This window comes from Perissodus microlepis, chromosome 20 (assembly GCF_051167445.1).
Source record: "Perissodus microlepis isolate ML-2025 ecotype Zambia chromosome 20, ASM5116744v1, whole genome shotgun sequence".
Classification (NCBI taxonomy): domain Eukaryota; kingdom Metazoa; phylum Chordata; class Actinopteri; order Cichliformes; family Cichlidae; genus Perissodus; species Perissodus microlepis.
The window spans coordinates 1,942,091-1,959,231 of NC_140480.1; the positions used below are offsets into that span (position 1 = coordinate 1,942,091).

Below are 17,141 nucleotides of genomic sequence, written 5' to 3' on the forward strand. Positions count from 1 at the left end.
ATTAGAGCGGTGATGCACAGGGTGCTTCAAACACTGTCAAAAAACATCTCAATCTACATATTTCTCCGCCAGCATCCCGCGCATCAATTTGATTTTTTAAAATTGATTAACAAAGCCTCCCGCCCCAACACACAGTGAACTCCCGAGAAGTGGTAACAAAAAAATCTAACTCATATTCATTTGGATTTTTTTCATATTCTCATCAAAAGACATGCTGTTTGTCGTGCACACAACCAGTGTGAAAGGAGCTACATACACACCATCTACTCCCTCTCGCCCCATGCGCTCTGGCGGACGCATTTTAATATTAGTTAGACAGCCTGACCCGCGTTTCACCCCTCGCGTTTGACTGGTTCCAATAGTTCACTGCCAAGGATTATTGATGGAGAGACAGCAATGAATTCTTTCTCCCCACAAATGGCTTTCAGATCGTGCACCTAGTTCAATAACTAGTTATAATGTAGAAGTACAAAAAATGAGGCCCTGAGGCAGACTAATTTGATGTTTCATTTGTTCATTTGAGAAATTAAGCTTTCCCTTTTCCTCCCCTGCAAAATAACAGCCTTACAAGCGTGTTCACACATGTACATATGTAAACAAAATAAATCTGTGCAAAACTATGTGGAGGTCGTTCTGTCCACGCAGTGCTGCTCTTTTTCTTTTTTCTTTTTTTTAATTTGGTGGCCGAGTACCTGACCTGGATGCAGACAGTGCAGCAATATTGTGCTCCCTGATGAAAACGGTTACGATGCGCTTTTAATCAAACTCTTAACCTAATAGCCTTTCCACGTTTACTCTCCCCAGGTGTAATAACGTTAAGCTGTATCGTCCAGTTAAAATAAAAAGTTTTAATGAAGTGCAGACAGACTGGAGACTAGTTGGATATGAATACTCTTTAAAAAGCAGCAGCCAAGGGAGCAGAGGCGGTTTCAGAAACGAGATTCCTCCTATAAACTGTTGGTTGGTTTCGAAGCAATGATGTGGTTCATAAGACTCACTGCGCAGTTAAATCCGGCTAACTGGCACTGCAAGAAGTTGAGAGGATAGGATGGTAATTCCATCTTAAGTTGGAGTTTTTGTTTAGGCGTCCAATGTTTGAAATCGTAAGAAACGAGACACAGAACATAACGCCAGAGTGTCTGAATAAATTAAGTGGAAGTGCAGATATTAAGGTGGTTGCTGTCATTGAAAAAGCAACTCCGTCAGACAAGCTTTACTCTCAAATAAAGGTCGGCAGATAAGCGTGGGGCAATGCGTAACACTTACTATTAAATCCGCAGTCTCACTCACTTTGGCTCGTTGAAATGCCTGAAAAATAGAGAGAAAGAACGAAAAGAATTAAAAGGGTAATCATGACAAAATGGTTCATAAAGGTCCATAAAAAATTTCCTCATTAAGTGACAAAATGAATTTTTGCACCCAAACTGCAAAAATAAAATTCTCGAGGAAGAAATTAGCTTTATAATTTGTTCAATTAATATTTTATTTTTAAAACATGTATTAGACCCCCCCCCCAACCAAAAAATAAAAGAATAGAAAGAAAATGTTACTCAGTGTTCTCTAAATTAACGAAGCAGCCTATTTGTCACGGATATCACGCATTTGAGGATGGCATAAACATATGCGGTGTCCGTACCATATTTCCGGTTTTTTGCTCCAACTTTAAAAAGCCACTGTATAATCTAAAAATAAATCTAAATATATAAATTGGCCACATACAAATATGAAAAGGAGATTATATAATACAATCGAAAGCCACAAATGTATTTCATTATAATGATTTCCTTCGTGTTTCCTACAGTAAATCACTCAAAGTTCAAATACAGAAAGAAACTGTTTGCATGTGTTTCCTTTTTTCCTAATGACCCGTCAGTCCGTCCCTTTGCCTCTCATATCCTCTGCTATCTACTTAAGCGAGGCTGTCCTAGAAAAGCTCTGACATGTGTAGGGCTGCTGCAGAACTGGGACCGAGGGCGAAAATTTAGGACGGGTCATTTTCAGACAGTAAAAGTAAATTTACAACCATTTTTGTATTTCCTCGGGCAAATTTTCTAAGAATAGAAATCCCTGGACTTCCAGAGCCCTGTGGAATTATGGCGAAGAGTCAATAATAATTCAAAAAAACCAAAAAAAAACAACTAGTTTGTCTTCACATTGTAAATAAATTCTTGCTGAGTTAAACAAAAAAAACCGATGTAATAGGACTTTATGGTTTTTATTTGGGCTCAGACAAAAGGATGTTTGTGTTCACCCGGAAATGACCTCCGAGGTTTGAATGATGACAATGTCAGCTCCACAGGTCAAAGAAAGGAATACGACAGCTCAGAACATGGCAGTGAAAACGGATGTTTGTGCCGTTTCACTTTTATTGTGATGCTATAAGAGTGTTTTTGGAAAGGTCTGTCCTAGTTTTAGTGAGGTTAAACCAGGTTTTTAATTCAAAGTGACTAAAAAGTACTGAGAGTAAAATTATTTCGATTGTAATAAGCGCCCTGCAGCCCCATGAATGTGGCAAAACACACGTTAATATTTGTTTCTAATTTATTGTAAAAGAAAAAATATATTTACTAGTCATTTCTGCAGGAAAACAAATATTTTCCTTTTGTTTTGTTTCATTTTAGTGCGAGAGTTATGGGAGTTAATGGGATATGACAAATGTCTGTATTACGTAAAAAAGCAACGAAATTGCTTTTGAAAAAAGGAGGAAATAAAAAATAATAATGAGAAGAAAGAGGAACTAACAATGCCCTGACTTGGACACGTTGCCCCCGCAGTGTATCACTCACACAGCAGCGTGTTATGCAGTGCCCCCTATTGAAAGTGTATAATTTTTCCCCTGCACACCTGAAAGAAAACCAGGACAGACTTTACGTATTCCACATAAAGAAAATATTAAAAATAGGTTTGTAAAGCCAGGTCTGGAGAGATGCGGTAAGTGGTCAACCTTCAGTGCATTTGTGCACAACCTAAAGCCTCAAAACTCCTCATTTGGAAGAAAGCTGACTCAAATACTTTGTTTTTGTGAATTTTAATTCCCACATTATGCAGCATTTACAGCCTGTAAATCCCTGCTTCACCTTGTGCCTAACAGCATAGCTGAACACACCCAAAAAGTCTTACTGTTAGATTCGTCCATTCGCAGTTTCACACATTGAAGAAAGAGCAGCTTTTCTAAGCTGAACTATTTTTAGGACGTTTTTAAAGTAATGTAGCCTAAAGAAAAGTAGCAACTCGTTTAGGTTATAAGATCACATAGTTTTAAGACTGATAACACATTTCTGCAAAACATGCACATGCACGCCTCGAGCTAACGCTAGTGCTGCCTTTCGTAATATTTCAGTTTGGATAATGGTATATTTGAACTGCAAAAATGCCTTTGACTCAAGCCTGTTCCTTTGGCCCAGACATGACCCTAAAACAATATGAACACCGGCTGATGAGTGCAAACAGTAACTTCGAGTCATGGTAGTCAGGTGGTTTTGCACTAATAAGCCTCTTTTTGTGGACTAATGCATTCTTTTAACCATCAGAGCCACCTTTTAGCACAACACAGAACAGCACAGAACAAATGTCACAAAATATGCTTCAAAATGTTGTGTATATTTTCAAAAAAGCGCATTTTCTTCCATCCAAGCGTCTGAAACCACGGCGCTTTTATTTAGAATTTCCGTATGTCACATGCAGGTAAGAGTACGAGGGGGTATTGGAAATGAGAGGGAGAGAGAGGGTGTAGTGGTTAGTGAGACGGGACGCCAGATTATTTTTGATAGTTCTGCCTGAACTTTGCATTTTCCTCACAGTCACCTTTCTCTCTCCCTCTCTCTCTCTCTCTCTCTCTCTCTCTCACACACACACACACACACACACACACACACACACACACACACACACACATATATTTTTTTCTCACTCTGACACTAAGAAGCAAACTGTTGAATCAAATCACATCCACCGCATGAAAATATGCGTAGGCCTATATTCTGTTATTTGCCAAGAATAAAATGCAACAGCCTTCAAATAAAAGGCTAATAATGGTTTAAAATGTGGCTCCTTAACACAAAATATCAGTGATCGATATATCCGCAAGAGACACGTTTTGAATATTAAAAAAAGAGCAAAGATACAATAAAACGTGTGAAAACAATCATTTTTCCGGGTGCTTAAAAATATGGCACAGTTTCATAAATACTCGCTGCGAATTAGTACATAGCGTCAATTTTGGCGTTAATCTGCTTAACAGTCACACATTCAGTTACACTGATATAAAACAAAAACTACGCAGTTCAGTGAGATAACGGCACAGCTCGCAGGCCTGTAGGCAAAGTAAAAACCAACTTACTGCAACAGCTCTCAGTCCTCCGCACCACTCGACTACACAGTCCAAAGAAAGGTACTGCATCCTCACTGCCACAAAGCCCTTTCTTCCTCCGATAAGGGGAAGCAGGCAGCTGCGATTCCGGACAGTTAAGATTATATATGATGTGTATATATCGAAGGTTTGTCAGCTCTTCCAGGCCATAAAACCCACTTAAATGACACCACGTGCTTCCTATGCACCATTCACAGGCCCTGCTTGAGGCAATTGGCATATGTAACCTTGTAAACTTTAAAATACCCTAAAAGAAAGACATACAAAAAGGGATTGAATGCGTTGTCCATGTATAGGTTAGGCCCAACAGAGCGCAGAGAAAGTGGACGCTGCGCTGACCGGTTCTCATAACCGTCAAGGAAGTCAATAGGAAGCTATTAGTTTAAGAGGTGAGTTGATTTTTATTTTCTTTAAGTAGTGCTAGACAGAATTACCTCATAACCTTGGGCTATTCTGCGTCATGCCACTTCTTCTACTAAAACTGCCGCTACATTCAACAATGGCGTGATTTTATGTCCGCTATGCTACCACATAGCGATGTTTTAACAGCAGTGTAATGATAGCAGGATTAAAGAGCAAGGCGACATGACAAAAGTAGCCATATGGCCTCAGTGGTGATGACGCGCCAGTGTGCGGTCACAGGAAACCAAAGTTTTGCATCCACGTTGTGTCGTGCGTGAGTGTTATCACAGGCAAGTGCGTCCCTTCCTTCCCTGACAAAACAGGAAACGGAGTGTGCGTGTGGTGGAGTGCTGGAGAAGGGGGCAATAAAGTTTTATGGGGGCCTTAGACTTCCGAGCGCGTTTGTGAGTCAATGAAAATCTGTTGATTTCGTGGCTCAAATGGGACAACGCATTTATAAATGGCTTTGATAGTGAACTGAATTCCGCCAGCCAACCCTCGAAATGTGTTTCAAATAATAATAATAATAATGATGATAATAATAATAATAATAAATGATAATAATAAACGTGCATGCTGACAGCAGGGAATTCCCTTACTTTTAATGAGTCTTTATTGGTTACAATCAACGAACAGGCCATCTATCAGTTATTGTAGGCCCAGTGTTAATCAGGCACCTTAAGTTTACAAAGGAGGGAAGAGAAATTGTTCCATTGCACATTACAACATTATCACAAACAGCCACTGAATTGTACATAATGATTCAAGAGTCACAAGAATATGACAGACAACAGGGATGGTGTCTTCACACGAAATCCACTCACGAGGACATTGCTTATTGAACACACATTCAACAGCATCCTAAATGCAACATGTCACAGAGTAAATTTCAAAGAAAAAGAAAAAAATGCAGAGAAGTAATATTTGTAAGACAACTTAACTGTTGCTAAGGATTTTCAGATAAGTCAGAATTAGTATTTATTTTGACTTTATTTGATTCACTGACCCCTTTGATGCATGGTGATATAAAGTTGGGAGCTATTCAGGTTATCTCTCGCTTACATAATTTAAAAACATTTTATTTTTTTCTTCTTTTAGTGTTTGTGTGCACCTTTTCAGTGTACTGCAGACCAAAGCTTTGCAGCGGGACGGTTCCAGCTCACCCTCGACCCCCTGTTCCTCTCGTGCAGTAAAGTGAGGCTATCATCGCATGGGCAGCAAATTAATTTAGAAATGTAAACCGATTGATCAAAGTGAGCGATATTCAATACATTAGGTCCCAAACTGCAGCAAGTGACACATAATTGGTGATGAAGCACACAGAGCGGTGTCATGATGTCATTGCTCCTAGCAGTTCATCCGAAGGTCAGGCGGCACTCCAGCATTGTGCAGTGAGGGGCTGAAAACGTGCTGCATGCACCGCGTTCGCTGATGCCATTTTTACTCCTTCACTTTGATTTTTGAGTCCTTCTTCCACTTCATTCGTCTGTTCTGGAACCAGATTTTGATCTGCCTCTCGTTTAGACACAGAGTGTGGGCGATCTCTATGCGCCTGCGGCGGCTCAGGTACCGGTTGAAGTGAAACTCTTTCTCCAGCTCCAGAGTCTGATAGCGGGTGTAACTGGTCCTGGACCGCTTACCCTCCGATTCTGAAGTGGTATTAAAATAAGTTAGCTTTCAGCAGCATTAGAGTGGAAAAAAATAAGTGGAATATAAATAATAGGCTAATAATATCATTACATTCATTACTATTACATGTTATTACAAAGCCTGGATACCCATAAGCACTACAAGCAAGGATCCATTCATTTAAATCCCCTTCAACCCCCATTTAAAAGATCAAAAATCTTTATATAACCTAATTTTAACCCGATATTACTTACTGTGGACTTGTGCAATAAAAATTTATGTTCATGCAGATAAGGATGGTTAACTAGACCCTTAATATAAATATACTCAGTGCAGGGGAAGAGGGCCCACTTAATCCTTTCACAGCAAAACATAAAAAATACAAAATATTACTTAATGCATCTTATCATGAGTTGATAGCTAAAAATATGTGGGCCTCTCGATAAAACCCTGGCCTCGGTTTAATAACGATGCACTGGAGTAGGATGTTGTGGGGGAGAAGCAGATATGTAAACTATTTTTAAAAAAAAAAGAGGGGGGGGGGGAGAAAAAGTGGGTTGAAGAAAGTGATGTTTTCCAGATACTTTTTTCAGATTTCCGTGGGTACATGCGTGCAAAGCAACAGAGTTGTGCTTTTGGAAAAAATAAAATAATTTCAACAACCCTGCAGTGTGTTTCTAGATATTAGCATATGGAGGCTCATAATAAAAACAGCATCTTTTGCAGCAAATGTGCTCCTTGTACGTCTCGCTGCCTCAACAGTACGCCAGTGGTTTGAAGGCATAGAGAAGAAGCATGTCTATTCAGATCTTTTAGAGGTGAAAAGTTCATGATTGGGTCAGGGCATTGGTGTTTGACAGAGTTCAATTTAAGGCTAAAGCTTCTCTCTCACAGTGTGTATGCTGATGCAAAACACATAGCTAGACCAAGTCTATAAACGAAGCATGGCAAAAACTAATACTTAATGCTGCATTTGTAATATTATTCCATAGTTTTATCGCATTTTTGTTCTCTTATCCAATTATGCCACCATAAATCACAGCGCAGATCACATCTTCACCGTAACAGAGCAGGTTTACGAGCAATGGATGCCTTTGTCATAAAATTTATGACCGCGAGTTTTTATTATTTCCTGCGTTTGGCCTATAAAACTCAAGAGGGACACTGGAACGGGCAAAAAGAAGTGTTGTAGCGTTAAGAGTGAATAAGGGAAAGCATCTTAGCTGCACTTTAGAAAATATGCAAACTTTACCGTGGCTCATGTGCAGTTTTGTCATCCATGGATAAATCTGTGGTCGCTGCTCACTATCCTCAGGCTGGTTCACGTTTGTGTTTCGTTTCACGGACTGCGTGTTATCCGCGTTTCTGTCGCTCTCCTGGCTCATGTTGCCGCCGGATTTTGCGCTTCTCTCCGGGTCTCTGCCAGCCCCACGTCCGAGCAGCTTACTGCTGCCGTAGCTGAGCCCGCTGGCGTCCACAGACGAGCTACTGGAGACCATGGTTATTTGTGGTCCTGACGGGAGTGGAATATCCGTATTGCCACGCAGGCTAGTTTTCATCTCCTCCCGTTGAACAGAGGTCGTGGGGACGGGACAAGAGAATATCCCGTTCACATTAACACCCTCATAATGGCTGGACACGCGCCCAGATAGATCGAAACTAAACATAGTGTTAGGAGAACTTGTCTCGCTTGTTTGCCTGAGACTGGAGCTGTCAACAGAGCTCATTTCAAACTACCACCGACACTTTCTTTTTAAACTAGACAGGGCTGCGGGCTACACGTTGCGGGTATTTCCTTGTTTTTGTTGATCATTGCTTTTCTTTGTTGCCGCTTTTGGAAAATTCACAGCTGTCTGCCCTAAAAAATAATCCAGGATTTATAGGTGGAGTAGGCTTTGGTATCTTTTTTTAATTCTTGATCCGACGTGGGCTGCCCAAATATGGGGTATTTGTACGGGATCACGTGCGCATGTTGGCCAGTCATAAATTGGCTTTGATACTCAATGGGGATATTGATGAATAGGAGAAACGTGTCCGGTAAACTTTGAGCTGTTGGTTGTTGAGGACCAGGCAGGGATCTTTAGCGCAAAAAGGGCAGGACAATAAGACAAGAGCGTCATCTGGTGTCTGGTATGGGGCAAGACGGTCAAGACCGGTCAGCTCTGTGCCCTGGACCCGCTGCCAGTCCACCATCACCAATAATAATAATAATAATAATAATAATGATAATAACAATAATAATAATAATAATAATAATAATAATAATAATAATAATAATAATAATAATAATAATAATAATAATAATAATAATAATAATAAGCTAGGTTAAAATATATCTACGCGGATGGACTTGAAACTTGAACGTTGTTGGGAGTTTATATTACTACAGCTACGGGGATGTTATCGTGTTTAACAGTAGCTTAACAGTAGCTAATTCCTGTGCCATACCAATATCGGCGTCAAACAAACAGGTCTCATGTTTTGGAGAAACAAAAATTGCTTAAAAATATATGTTTAACGTCAAATTCTCCCTTTCTTGCCTATACAGCCTCCTGACCAAACAGGCCACGACAAAAAAAATCTTTAAAATTTAAAGAAAAGCAAAAGAAGAAAGAAATAGCAAACTTTCACAGTCCAAGTTTAGTGCGTATTTAGGAAATCTCTTCGTATTTTTATTACGTATTTAAGGGACCTGTCTTCATCTGACTCATGAAACAGACAAGACGAAGGTGAAAGTTTTACAAACATTTTATTCCGTGATACACAGTTATGACAAAACATTAATGTTTGACTCTCAAACAAAGGCGAAGAATTACTAGTGTACAAATCTATCTCACGAGGAAGCATGTTGTGTCAAATGGTCAATGATCTTGTGTTATGCAGCGTCTACCAAAGCGGCTAAATGCACATTACGTTTCCACGGGATTTACGTTATATACCGTTACTTTTATCATGTACAGACATTATGGTTTTTGTTTGTTTGTGTGTGTGTGTTCGCGCGCGCATGTGTGTCTGTGTGTGTCTGTGTGTGCATGTGTGTGTTCGGACTGGAGACTACTACTTTTAGTTTGATGCAGGGCCCATTTTCCTGCGGACGATTCAAGTAATAGATTACATTGTGATCAAGTGTCCGCCCGCTCTTTTGCCTCCATGGAATGCGCATGTACAGTAATGAGTTTAGTCAGATCAACACTGTATTATAGTGAGGTGATCAAAGAGTTTCACAGTGATGGATGGGGTGTGTGAGAGGGGGGTAGGTAAATATACAGATTTCCTGGCATAGGAAGATAGGTAGAAATTAATACTTCTTTTTATTTCCACAATACAAGTGTGATATTTGCAATAAAAAACAAAACAAAAACAAAAAACCCTCAGTTCTCCACACAACACAGCGGCCAAACTGTGGCTGAAATAATTTTGGATTTCTAAGGATCAACACTCCTGTGGTCCAACACGAAATAAAATTGGTGAGAGCTGCGTGGTAGCAATCATGCGGTGAAGTCGCTCTCGAGTCCATGTAGATTTTTAGGTAGTTATGTTGGTTTGTAATGGTCATCGTGTGGTTTTTATAATTTTTTATTATTATTATTATTATTATTTTAGCTATTCTTTCTTCTTGTCTTCATCCTTCCCTTCTTCCATTGCGCTATTGCGTTCCTGCTCTTGAGACGCTCCTGTCTGTTCAGTTCCTGTCACCGTGGAGGTCAGATTGCTCTCTTTCTTCCATTTCATGCGTCGGTTCTGAAACCAGATTTTGATCTGCCGCTCTGTTAAACAAAGCGCATTCGCGATCTCGATGCGTCTGCGCCTGGTCAGGTAGCGATTGAAATGAAATTCCTTCTCCAGCTCAAGCGTTTGGTAACGAGAGTATATTTGTCGTCCTCTGCGTCTGTCTGTCCCGTAGCCGACTCCTGCTGGGAGACAAAGTAAAGTCACTCATTTAAGCGTTAACAGCGCGAAGTCACGTTTGGATTTCAAATAAAACGTGCCTCTGCCTGGAGTCTGTTCATACTTGGAGGCAACTGAGCATAAGTTGTTTTTTTTTTTTGCCTCGTCGTTAGATTCATAATTGCAATCTAAATCCACAGAGAAAAATAAACGCATTTTAACTGGAAGGGAAAAATATATCTCAAAGGATATCTTTGCTGTATTATCTAAAATTATTAAAGCTTCTTGAGTAGTCTCTCTATCTCACTCTACTGATTATGGCTACTATATCATTCTTAAAATGAAAGCTGTTTGTTTGCACATGTTAAGGCCCATCTACAAGTCGAGGGGATACAGTAATGTTTTATGGGGCCATAAAAAGTAACTTGCTCTCTTGGTAAGACATATCGTAAAACTGGCCCATTTCCTTAATTTATTTGTCGTAGTAAAACTCACCGCCGTGTGAGTTCATTCGCTGCATCCACGGGTAGATCGGGATGTTACTTTTCTGCTCCTGAGCTGCTGCTCTTCCTTGATCCAGACTGTACTCTTGAGCAATGTGGCTTTGTGTATTGAGTCCCATATTTGTTTGTCTGCAGCTGGGAAGCACGTCCTTGTCTTGAAGAAACACGTTTGATCCATACTCATACTGTGCCCTGCCAGACCCAAACACCACATTATCTTGAGGAGAGTAGAAAGGTGCATATATCCGATTCTGGGTCACAGCGGCACCGTACGACGAAAAATGTCTAACTGTGTCATAGGTGGTGGAGTTTAGGGGTACGTTAGGCAAAACATCTTGACCACCGGATAAATGGCAGGAGAGCGACGGGTTTGCGAAATAAGAATTCATACCTTGCTTGTAACCCTCTCTCCAACTCTCCCCACTTCTTTATCGGTCTCTTTTCAATCTCCTTCTCAGTAAATCTCCTTCCCCTCTGTGTCAACCAACCACACCTTTCTCCAAGGTCTTCTTTTTTTCCTCGACTTTCTGCCTCTGTAACTGGACGTGAGCTACTTTGAGGATTCAATATTATTAATTTCCAATCTCCGGTTAAGACGCACAAACCCGAGTGTTATAGCCGAGGCTTGGCTCGGTGAGAGACAATATGACAATGTCAGCTGACCATTCTCAACCAATTGAGAGGCAGGAGTTGAGGAGAAACTGTAGCTTTTAGCTCAGAGCTTGAACATTACTGCTAAATGTCGATAAACACAACGTAGACTTGGAGTGGCACACTATACAGCTTGGCTGAGTGAGAAGTTTTTGGCTTGAAGTTTATGAGCATGTGGCGTTTAAGCAGAAAGCAAGATGGAAAGCGTGGCCAATGTCATTCAGGACAGAGACCACATTCAGAGGAAGGAAGGAGATGGAGAATTCTGATTAAAAACACGTGAAATATTATACAAAATGCCTATTTATTAGTGACCAATAGAAAAAATAACACGGATATTAAAGCTGTTTACTAATGCAAAGCCATGAACTGTCATACTAAGTTCTCGTGTGAGTGATCGTGTGTGCGCATGTGTGTGTCCTATACCCAGTTTTATTCCATAATACAACATACACTGCTGTTTATCTCAGCCATATCAACGACTTTCCAATTTCCATGCTTTTGCAGTGAACTGGGGGAGGGTGTCGGTGGTAAGAATGCGTTTATGGTCTCTCTTCTGTGAGGGCAATAAAACAAGTGACGTTCCCCAGTTCACCAACAACTATCTCTGCAGCAAAGCCTTGAAACACAGGCAGCAATCTCTCCCGCTAAGAATCAAAAAAGCACTGCACAGCATGTGGAGGCAAAGCAAAGACAAAATCGCGTGCAGGACAGGTATGGCACAGAAAGGGGAAAAAAGAATGAAAAAAAATGCTCCTGTGAAGATGACTTCTGCCACCATCTTGAAAAAAGAATCCAATCAGTTGTGCGATCGTGCAAACCTGCTCATCAATGCTCACTGCTATTTCTCAGGTATAGTCTGTTCAAACTCACAACAAAGAACACTTTACTTCAAATTAATTAAGCAAAAAAAATGTAATAGGCAACATGTTAAAACGCTTATGCAGATGTTCCAGTCTCTTTTTTTCTCTCTCCTTGTGATCGTGCTTTGACATTCCTGTGACACACACAGAGGAAACGGGAACCGATTATTATCTCAGCACCAAATGATGGGTTTGGAAATTACTTTAGAGGCGTTTTGCAGAATTCTAGAAAACCTTGATCACGTGTTTTGACCTAAACGAGCTGCCTCCAAAATCTGCATTAGACGAGATCGCAGTGCGCTAATTTTCATTTTCATTTTAGAAAAACTTTTCAGATGAATTAAAACTAAAACGCCACACGTGCTTTCGAAGTAGTTTTCCAAATTAATGTGGCCGGTTTTTGTTTTGTTTTTTAATTTAATTTAATTTATTTATTTTTTTAAAACAAGCCGCATCAGATAGCAATATAATAATAATAATAACAACAATCAATAACGCTATTGAAAATGTCTGTTAAACGCAGCCCCACTGGCTGCAACAGCCTATTGGTTCACCTCATTGATTTCTTCAATGGAGTGAATTCGTGCAGCCTAAACGTGCAACACTGTTTGGTCTGTTGTTTGGGATCCTGAATAGCCCATAAAAGAGACAAGAACAAAGAGAAGGAAGTAGCTGGTGCAGTAAAAGTTTCCCTTCAACTATTTGTGACCATATGTGACATCCGCGTCGCACAGATTTGAGGAAAATAAAGCGCAAAAGTTGGAGCCTGCAGTTTTCCTAAATTTCCGTCCTGGGACTGTTCTTTTTCCCCTCTTCTTTTTGATATCCAGAAACGAAATCACTTGATGACGGAGGTTAAACCAACACTTATAGCAGGAGTAAACTACTCGGGGTCCCAGTTTGTTTAGTGAACTTCTACCCTTCAGTGTGGTGTAATTTCAAAGGAGACCAAATTGTTGCAAACATTAAAAAAAAGTCAGTTCCCCACTTTGACTGGAACTTGAATTCCACCAACGTAAATATGAACAAAAACGCAAATAAAATAGAAGTTTGTGATATCATATTTTTAGTCAATCCGCCCTCATGGTGGCAGAAACGGAATGTGCAATAGATTTGTGAAAGCTTTCCTTTGTTTAACCATTTCTGCTGTCGTCACCAAGTAGTCGGCAGAATTTATTCCACACTGCAAAGTGTTTCAGATTAACACAATTTTCAGCAAGCTCTATTCCATCAAAATCCACTCGAATTATTTGAGTTCCCAACCACAGATTTTCCTTATTGTTATTTACAGAGACACAGACACACACACACACACACGCACGCACACACACACCCACACACACACACACACACACACACGAAGAACAGAGCGGTCTGTAAACTTTGGGTTGTAAATAAAAGCTGAACAGTAAAGCCAATGTGTGGACTGGAGAGACTGGAATGCAGGAGAGCTTGTGTCAGTGTGCAGAATTAGAAAGGTCATTCTTTCCCTTGTGTTTTAGTGTTTTATTGCGGCCCGTGAGGCAAATTACGCGCACGGCATTTGATGCAGGGAGGAGAGGAACCGTTTGGTGCGCGTTTCCACAATTTTTAAAAGAACATTATGTCCAGCGACGAATGCGTGAACCAGGAAAAGCAAAAATATAAATTACTATCAATACCCTAACATCCTGTTTCTAACCATGGGAATTAATAAAGATCATTCATAATTAATTCCTCAGTGTTATATGCCATGAATTTGTAGTTTTATATGGTGATGCGCAACGAAGGCATAAACTAAGCTATTATTATTATTATTATTACACTGGTTTAATTCTTACGCTTTGATGTGTTCTTGTGCTGAAGGCCTAACTTTGATAGCCCGCGCTCTGCAGCACAACATGGCCCATCAACATCTACGGTTGCTTCTATTTTTTCTTAAACACAGCTTTCAATATCCAACATCACAACATCACTCAGCATTAGTTATACGGGACCCTTAAAATTTCTACATTATCGGCCATGATTAAAAACGCAGCAAGAGGGGCAAAGTCTGGTCATCCTCTGATGCTTTTTCCTCTCCCCCGCTTCTAACCTTACTAATAAGGAGTAATTCACATACTAACAATGTAAAGCCCTCTATAAGCACTTTACCATCGCTGGCTAGCCCAATTAATGTCCGGAAGTGTTCGACTTTATGCTCGTTAAGCACTCAGGAAGCTGTTGCCCAATGAGCGCATGTTGATCCACACATCATAAATTATGGCCATTAGTAGGCAAAATTTTGGTCCTGTCGGGATTTGTAAGTGAGGTTCAAAATGTGGTGATGCGGACAGATTCATGACTTCATGGAGTTTAATGCGGGCCTATCTCTGGGTTTAAAAAACACTGCAGGGCAAAACAATGGGCTGTGGTTTTCCCTTATTATTTCAACCAAGATTTACCTAACAACTCAAATGGCATCTATTAAATGGGCCCTCTTTCGCTCTCTCCCTCTCTCTTTCTCTCTCTCTTCTGCAGGCATAGTGCTGGGCAGCAGCGGACACGATCCATTGCAACAGCAATGTTTCATAAGGGAAAAGCAAACAACGTGTTTAACAGTAGGTTATAAGAATTTAAAGGCTTTCACAACGAGGCTTTGCCAATAATTGTATTTTACAAGATTGAAACGCTGGACTGCTGAGACAGAAACAGATCACGTCGCTTTATTACATAAAAAAATATTTAGTCTCTACACAGAGAAGAGAGGACAATTCCTCAAGCTAAGCTCTGATGAAACAGCATCGCCAAACTTCAAATGCACAGCCTGCAGTCTCCCACACACACACACACACACACACACACACGCACACACACACACACCGTGTTATTTAAGATGTCTTTGGATACTTGTGCAATGGATACACTTTGTATATATTTTGTCTTACAGTGATACTCCCATTCATTATCCTTCTGTTTTTTTACTGAGGCTTTCGTGGTTTCTGTCTCTCCCACACAAACACACACACGCACACACTTGACGAGTTTAAACCTCATTCTGTGTTTTTTTTCATATGAAGTCCAGAATAACGTAAAATAATTGATCTGGATTTATTTTAATCAATACATTTATTTAATTGTTTTAGTATTTTTAGACGTGTTTGAAAGAAATTTGGGGAAATGAAATGTATATGATGCAATGTCCCACCATTCATGCACAATATGCTATAAACAATGCACTGTATACACTCATTCTGTCTCACTTATGACGCCACATTTGCTACTGTTAAATGTCCACTGCTGTTGCTCTTGGTGTTGTTGATATTGTGAATATTTGAAACAATTTTGAACTTATTACTTACTCGTCCTATTTTATTTTTCTGCCGGTGGTGTAAATAAAATGAAATGTTAACTCTCACGAATGTCGTGGCGTGCTTATGTGACAAAGCAATATCTTCTACAAATCACTTCATCTCATCATGCTAAAACGAAAACAATAAAACAGACGAATCTCATTCTCCAAAGTGACAACAACAAATCAGAAACACTCCTCGGTGTCAGGTCGAGCAGTTACTCGCTGGCAGCAGTGTATCAGCTGACATCCGCAGTGAACCGCCGCCGAAAACCAGCAGCCATAAACATCAAGCCTGAACACCCGCCCACTTCCACATATAACGCCTCTTGTCGCTAGGGGGCACTGCCGGGAGACACCAGTGTGTCACTGTGTACATACTGTGAGCCTATGTGTTTCTCGTGTGTGCGTGTGACATAGGGGTGTGTGAAATTGCTTATAGATGTTATGCAGGCTTCTGGCAGAAACTGGGTTAAACGTGTGGCAGCAGATATGAAAACAAACCATAATTAGAGAACATCAGCCAGAAATTAATATCATTCGTCACTGCCTGGTGAGAAGGGCCTATGTGAGTGATGAGAAAGTTTACTATCACAAGGCAATCAATTACATCGGGTTGGCACAGCGCCTTTAAAAATACACACTGGGTGTAGGCTGAAGCAGCCACTACCCACACAGGTGCTGCCACATCAGCCAGAAAGAAATAATGACAACCGCCCCGGGCTTCAGCACCCTCCCAGGCTACAGGTCAGGTCACAACTACACTGAATAGACACCTTCAGTTCTCATGATCTCACACGCTCATAATTTTCACAATCATTTCAACGCCACAAGGACCAGCCGATGGAGAAACAGATCATTAAACAGTTAAGAAAAGCAGCTAGTAAAGTGTATAATCTTACCCCCAGCAGGCTCTCCACAATTTCGAGCGTCACTGTGGTCCAACAAAGCAGCTGAAGGGTCACGATGGCGAGTGGGATATATCAACACAACGCACATCTCCTCTGTGCTGCTGGCTGTGTTCACATTCCGGCGATAAGCAGCTTATGGAGACAGGGTGTCTGCCGGGAAAAGTCTTTTCTAGCAGGCTTTCTTCTTCCATTTGCTGTCCCAGTGGTTTTATTGCCTCCGGTGGGGGAATAAACGCAGGCAGCGGCTGGTAGAGGCGGTGACTGTCCCGAAGATCTCTCTGTCAGGAAGTCGGGGATCGAGTGAATAACACGCGCGGCAGTGCCAAGATGACTGTGCAGCATTTTTTTTCTTTAAATATTACAATAAAGGGAAATAATATGTTTCTACGCCCCAGCTTAGTCTGCTGCTGATACAGGGGAAGGACCAGAGAATAGACAACAGCATAAAGTTCATGTTCATAGCGCCTGTGCCACGTGGCTCGCTTCAGCCAATGGCAGAAAGGATTCAGTCGTAAACTTTTATTACTCAGCTGTAAATTTCTCCTTTTAACAACCAGGAATGTTTGCACCCATCTTGTCTTTCCTCTCTTTTTTTCCTTCTTCTTTTTTTCGATT

The 17,141-nt window shown here is 40.6% G+C and overlaps 2 protein-coding genes across 3 annotated transcripts; both read right to left on the reverse strand.

Annotated features, from left to right (window-relative positions):
* Positions 1–5,345: 5,345 nt before the first annotated feature.
* Positions 5,346–8,358, reverse strand: hoxc5a (homeobox C5a). The gene is made up of 2 exons (XM_084918214.1): positions 7,653–8,358; positions 5,346–6,420 (listed from the first exon to the last, which is right to left on the reverse strand). Exons 1-2 carry the CDS (start codon positions 8,125–8,127, stop codon positions 6,212–6,214), a joined length of 684 nt encoding a protein of 227 aa, XP_084774340.1. The 5' UTR covers positions 8,128–8,358; the 3' UTR covers positions 5,346–6,211.
* A 774-nt stretch (positions 8,359–9,132) lies between these two features.
* On the reverse strand, positions 9,133–11,811 carry hoxc6a (homeobox C6a). 2 transcript variants are annotated; one of them, XM_084918147.1, is made up of 2 exons: positions 10,784–11,811; positions 9,133–10,314 (listed from the first exon to the last, which is right to left on the reverse strand). In XM_084918147.1, the coding sequence occupies exons 1-2, from the start codon at positions 11,178–11,180 to the stop codon at positions 10,004–10,006; spliced, it is 708 nt and encodes a 235-aa protein (XP_084774273.1). In that variant the 5' UTR covers positions 11,181–11,811; the 3' UTR covers positions 9,133–10,003. The 2 variants fall into 2 exon arrangements, with proteins under 2 accessions (XP_084774273.1, XP_084774274.1); XM_084918148.1 differs by having other exon boundaries at positions 9,133–10,311; positions 10,784–11,808.
* Between the last annotated feature and the right edge of the window lie 5,330 nt (positions 11,812–17,141).

Coding starts and splice junctions, on each gene's coding strand:
- hoxc5a (XM_084918214.1), bottom strand. CDS start 8,127: ATGAGCTCTGTTGACAGCTCCAGTCTCAGGCAAACAAGCGAGACAAGT. Junction 6,421..7,652: donor AAAACTGCACATGAGCCACG/GTAAAGTTTGCA, acceptor ATACCACTTCAG/AATCGGAGGGTAAGCGGTCC.
- hoxc6a (XM_084918147.1), bottom strand. CDS start 11,180: ATGAATTCTTATTTCGCAAACCCGTCGCTCTCCTGCCATTTATCCGGT. Junction 10,315..10,783: donor GCGAATGAACTCACACGGCG/GTGAGTTTTACT, acceptor TTTGTCTCCCAG/CAGGAGTCGGCTACGGGACA.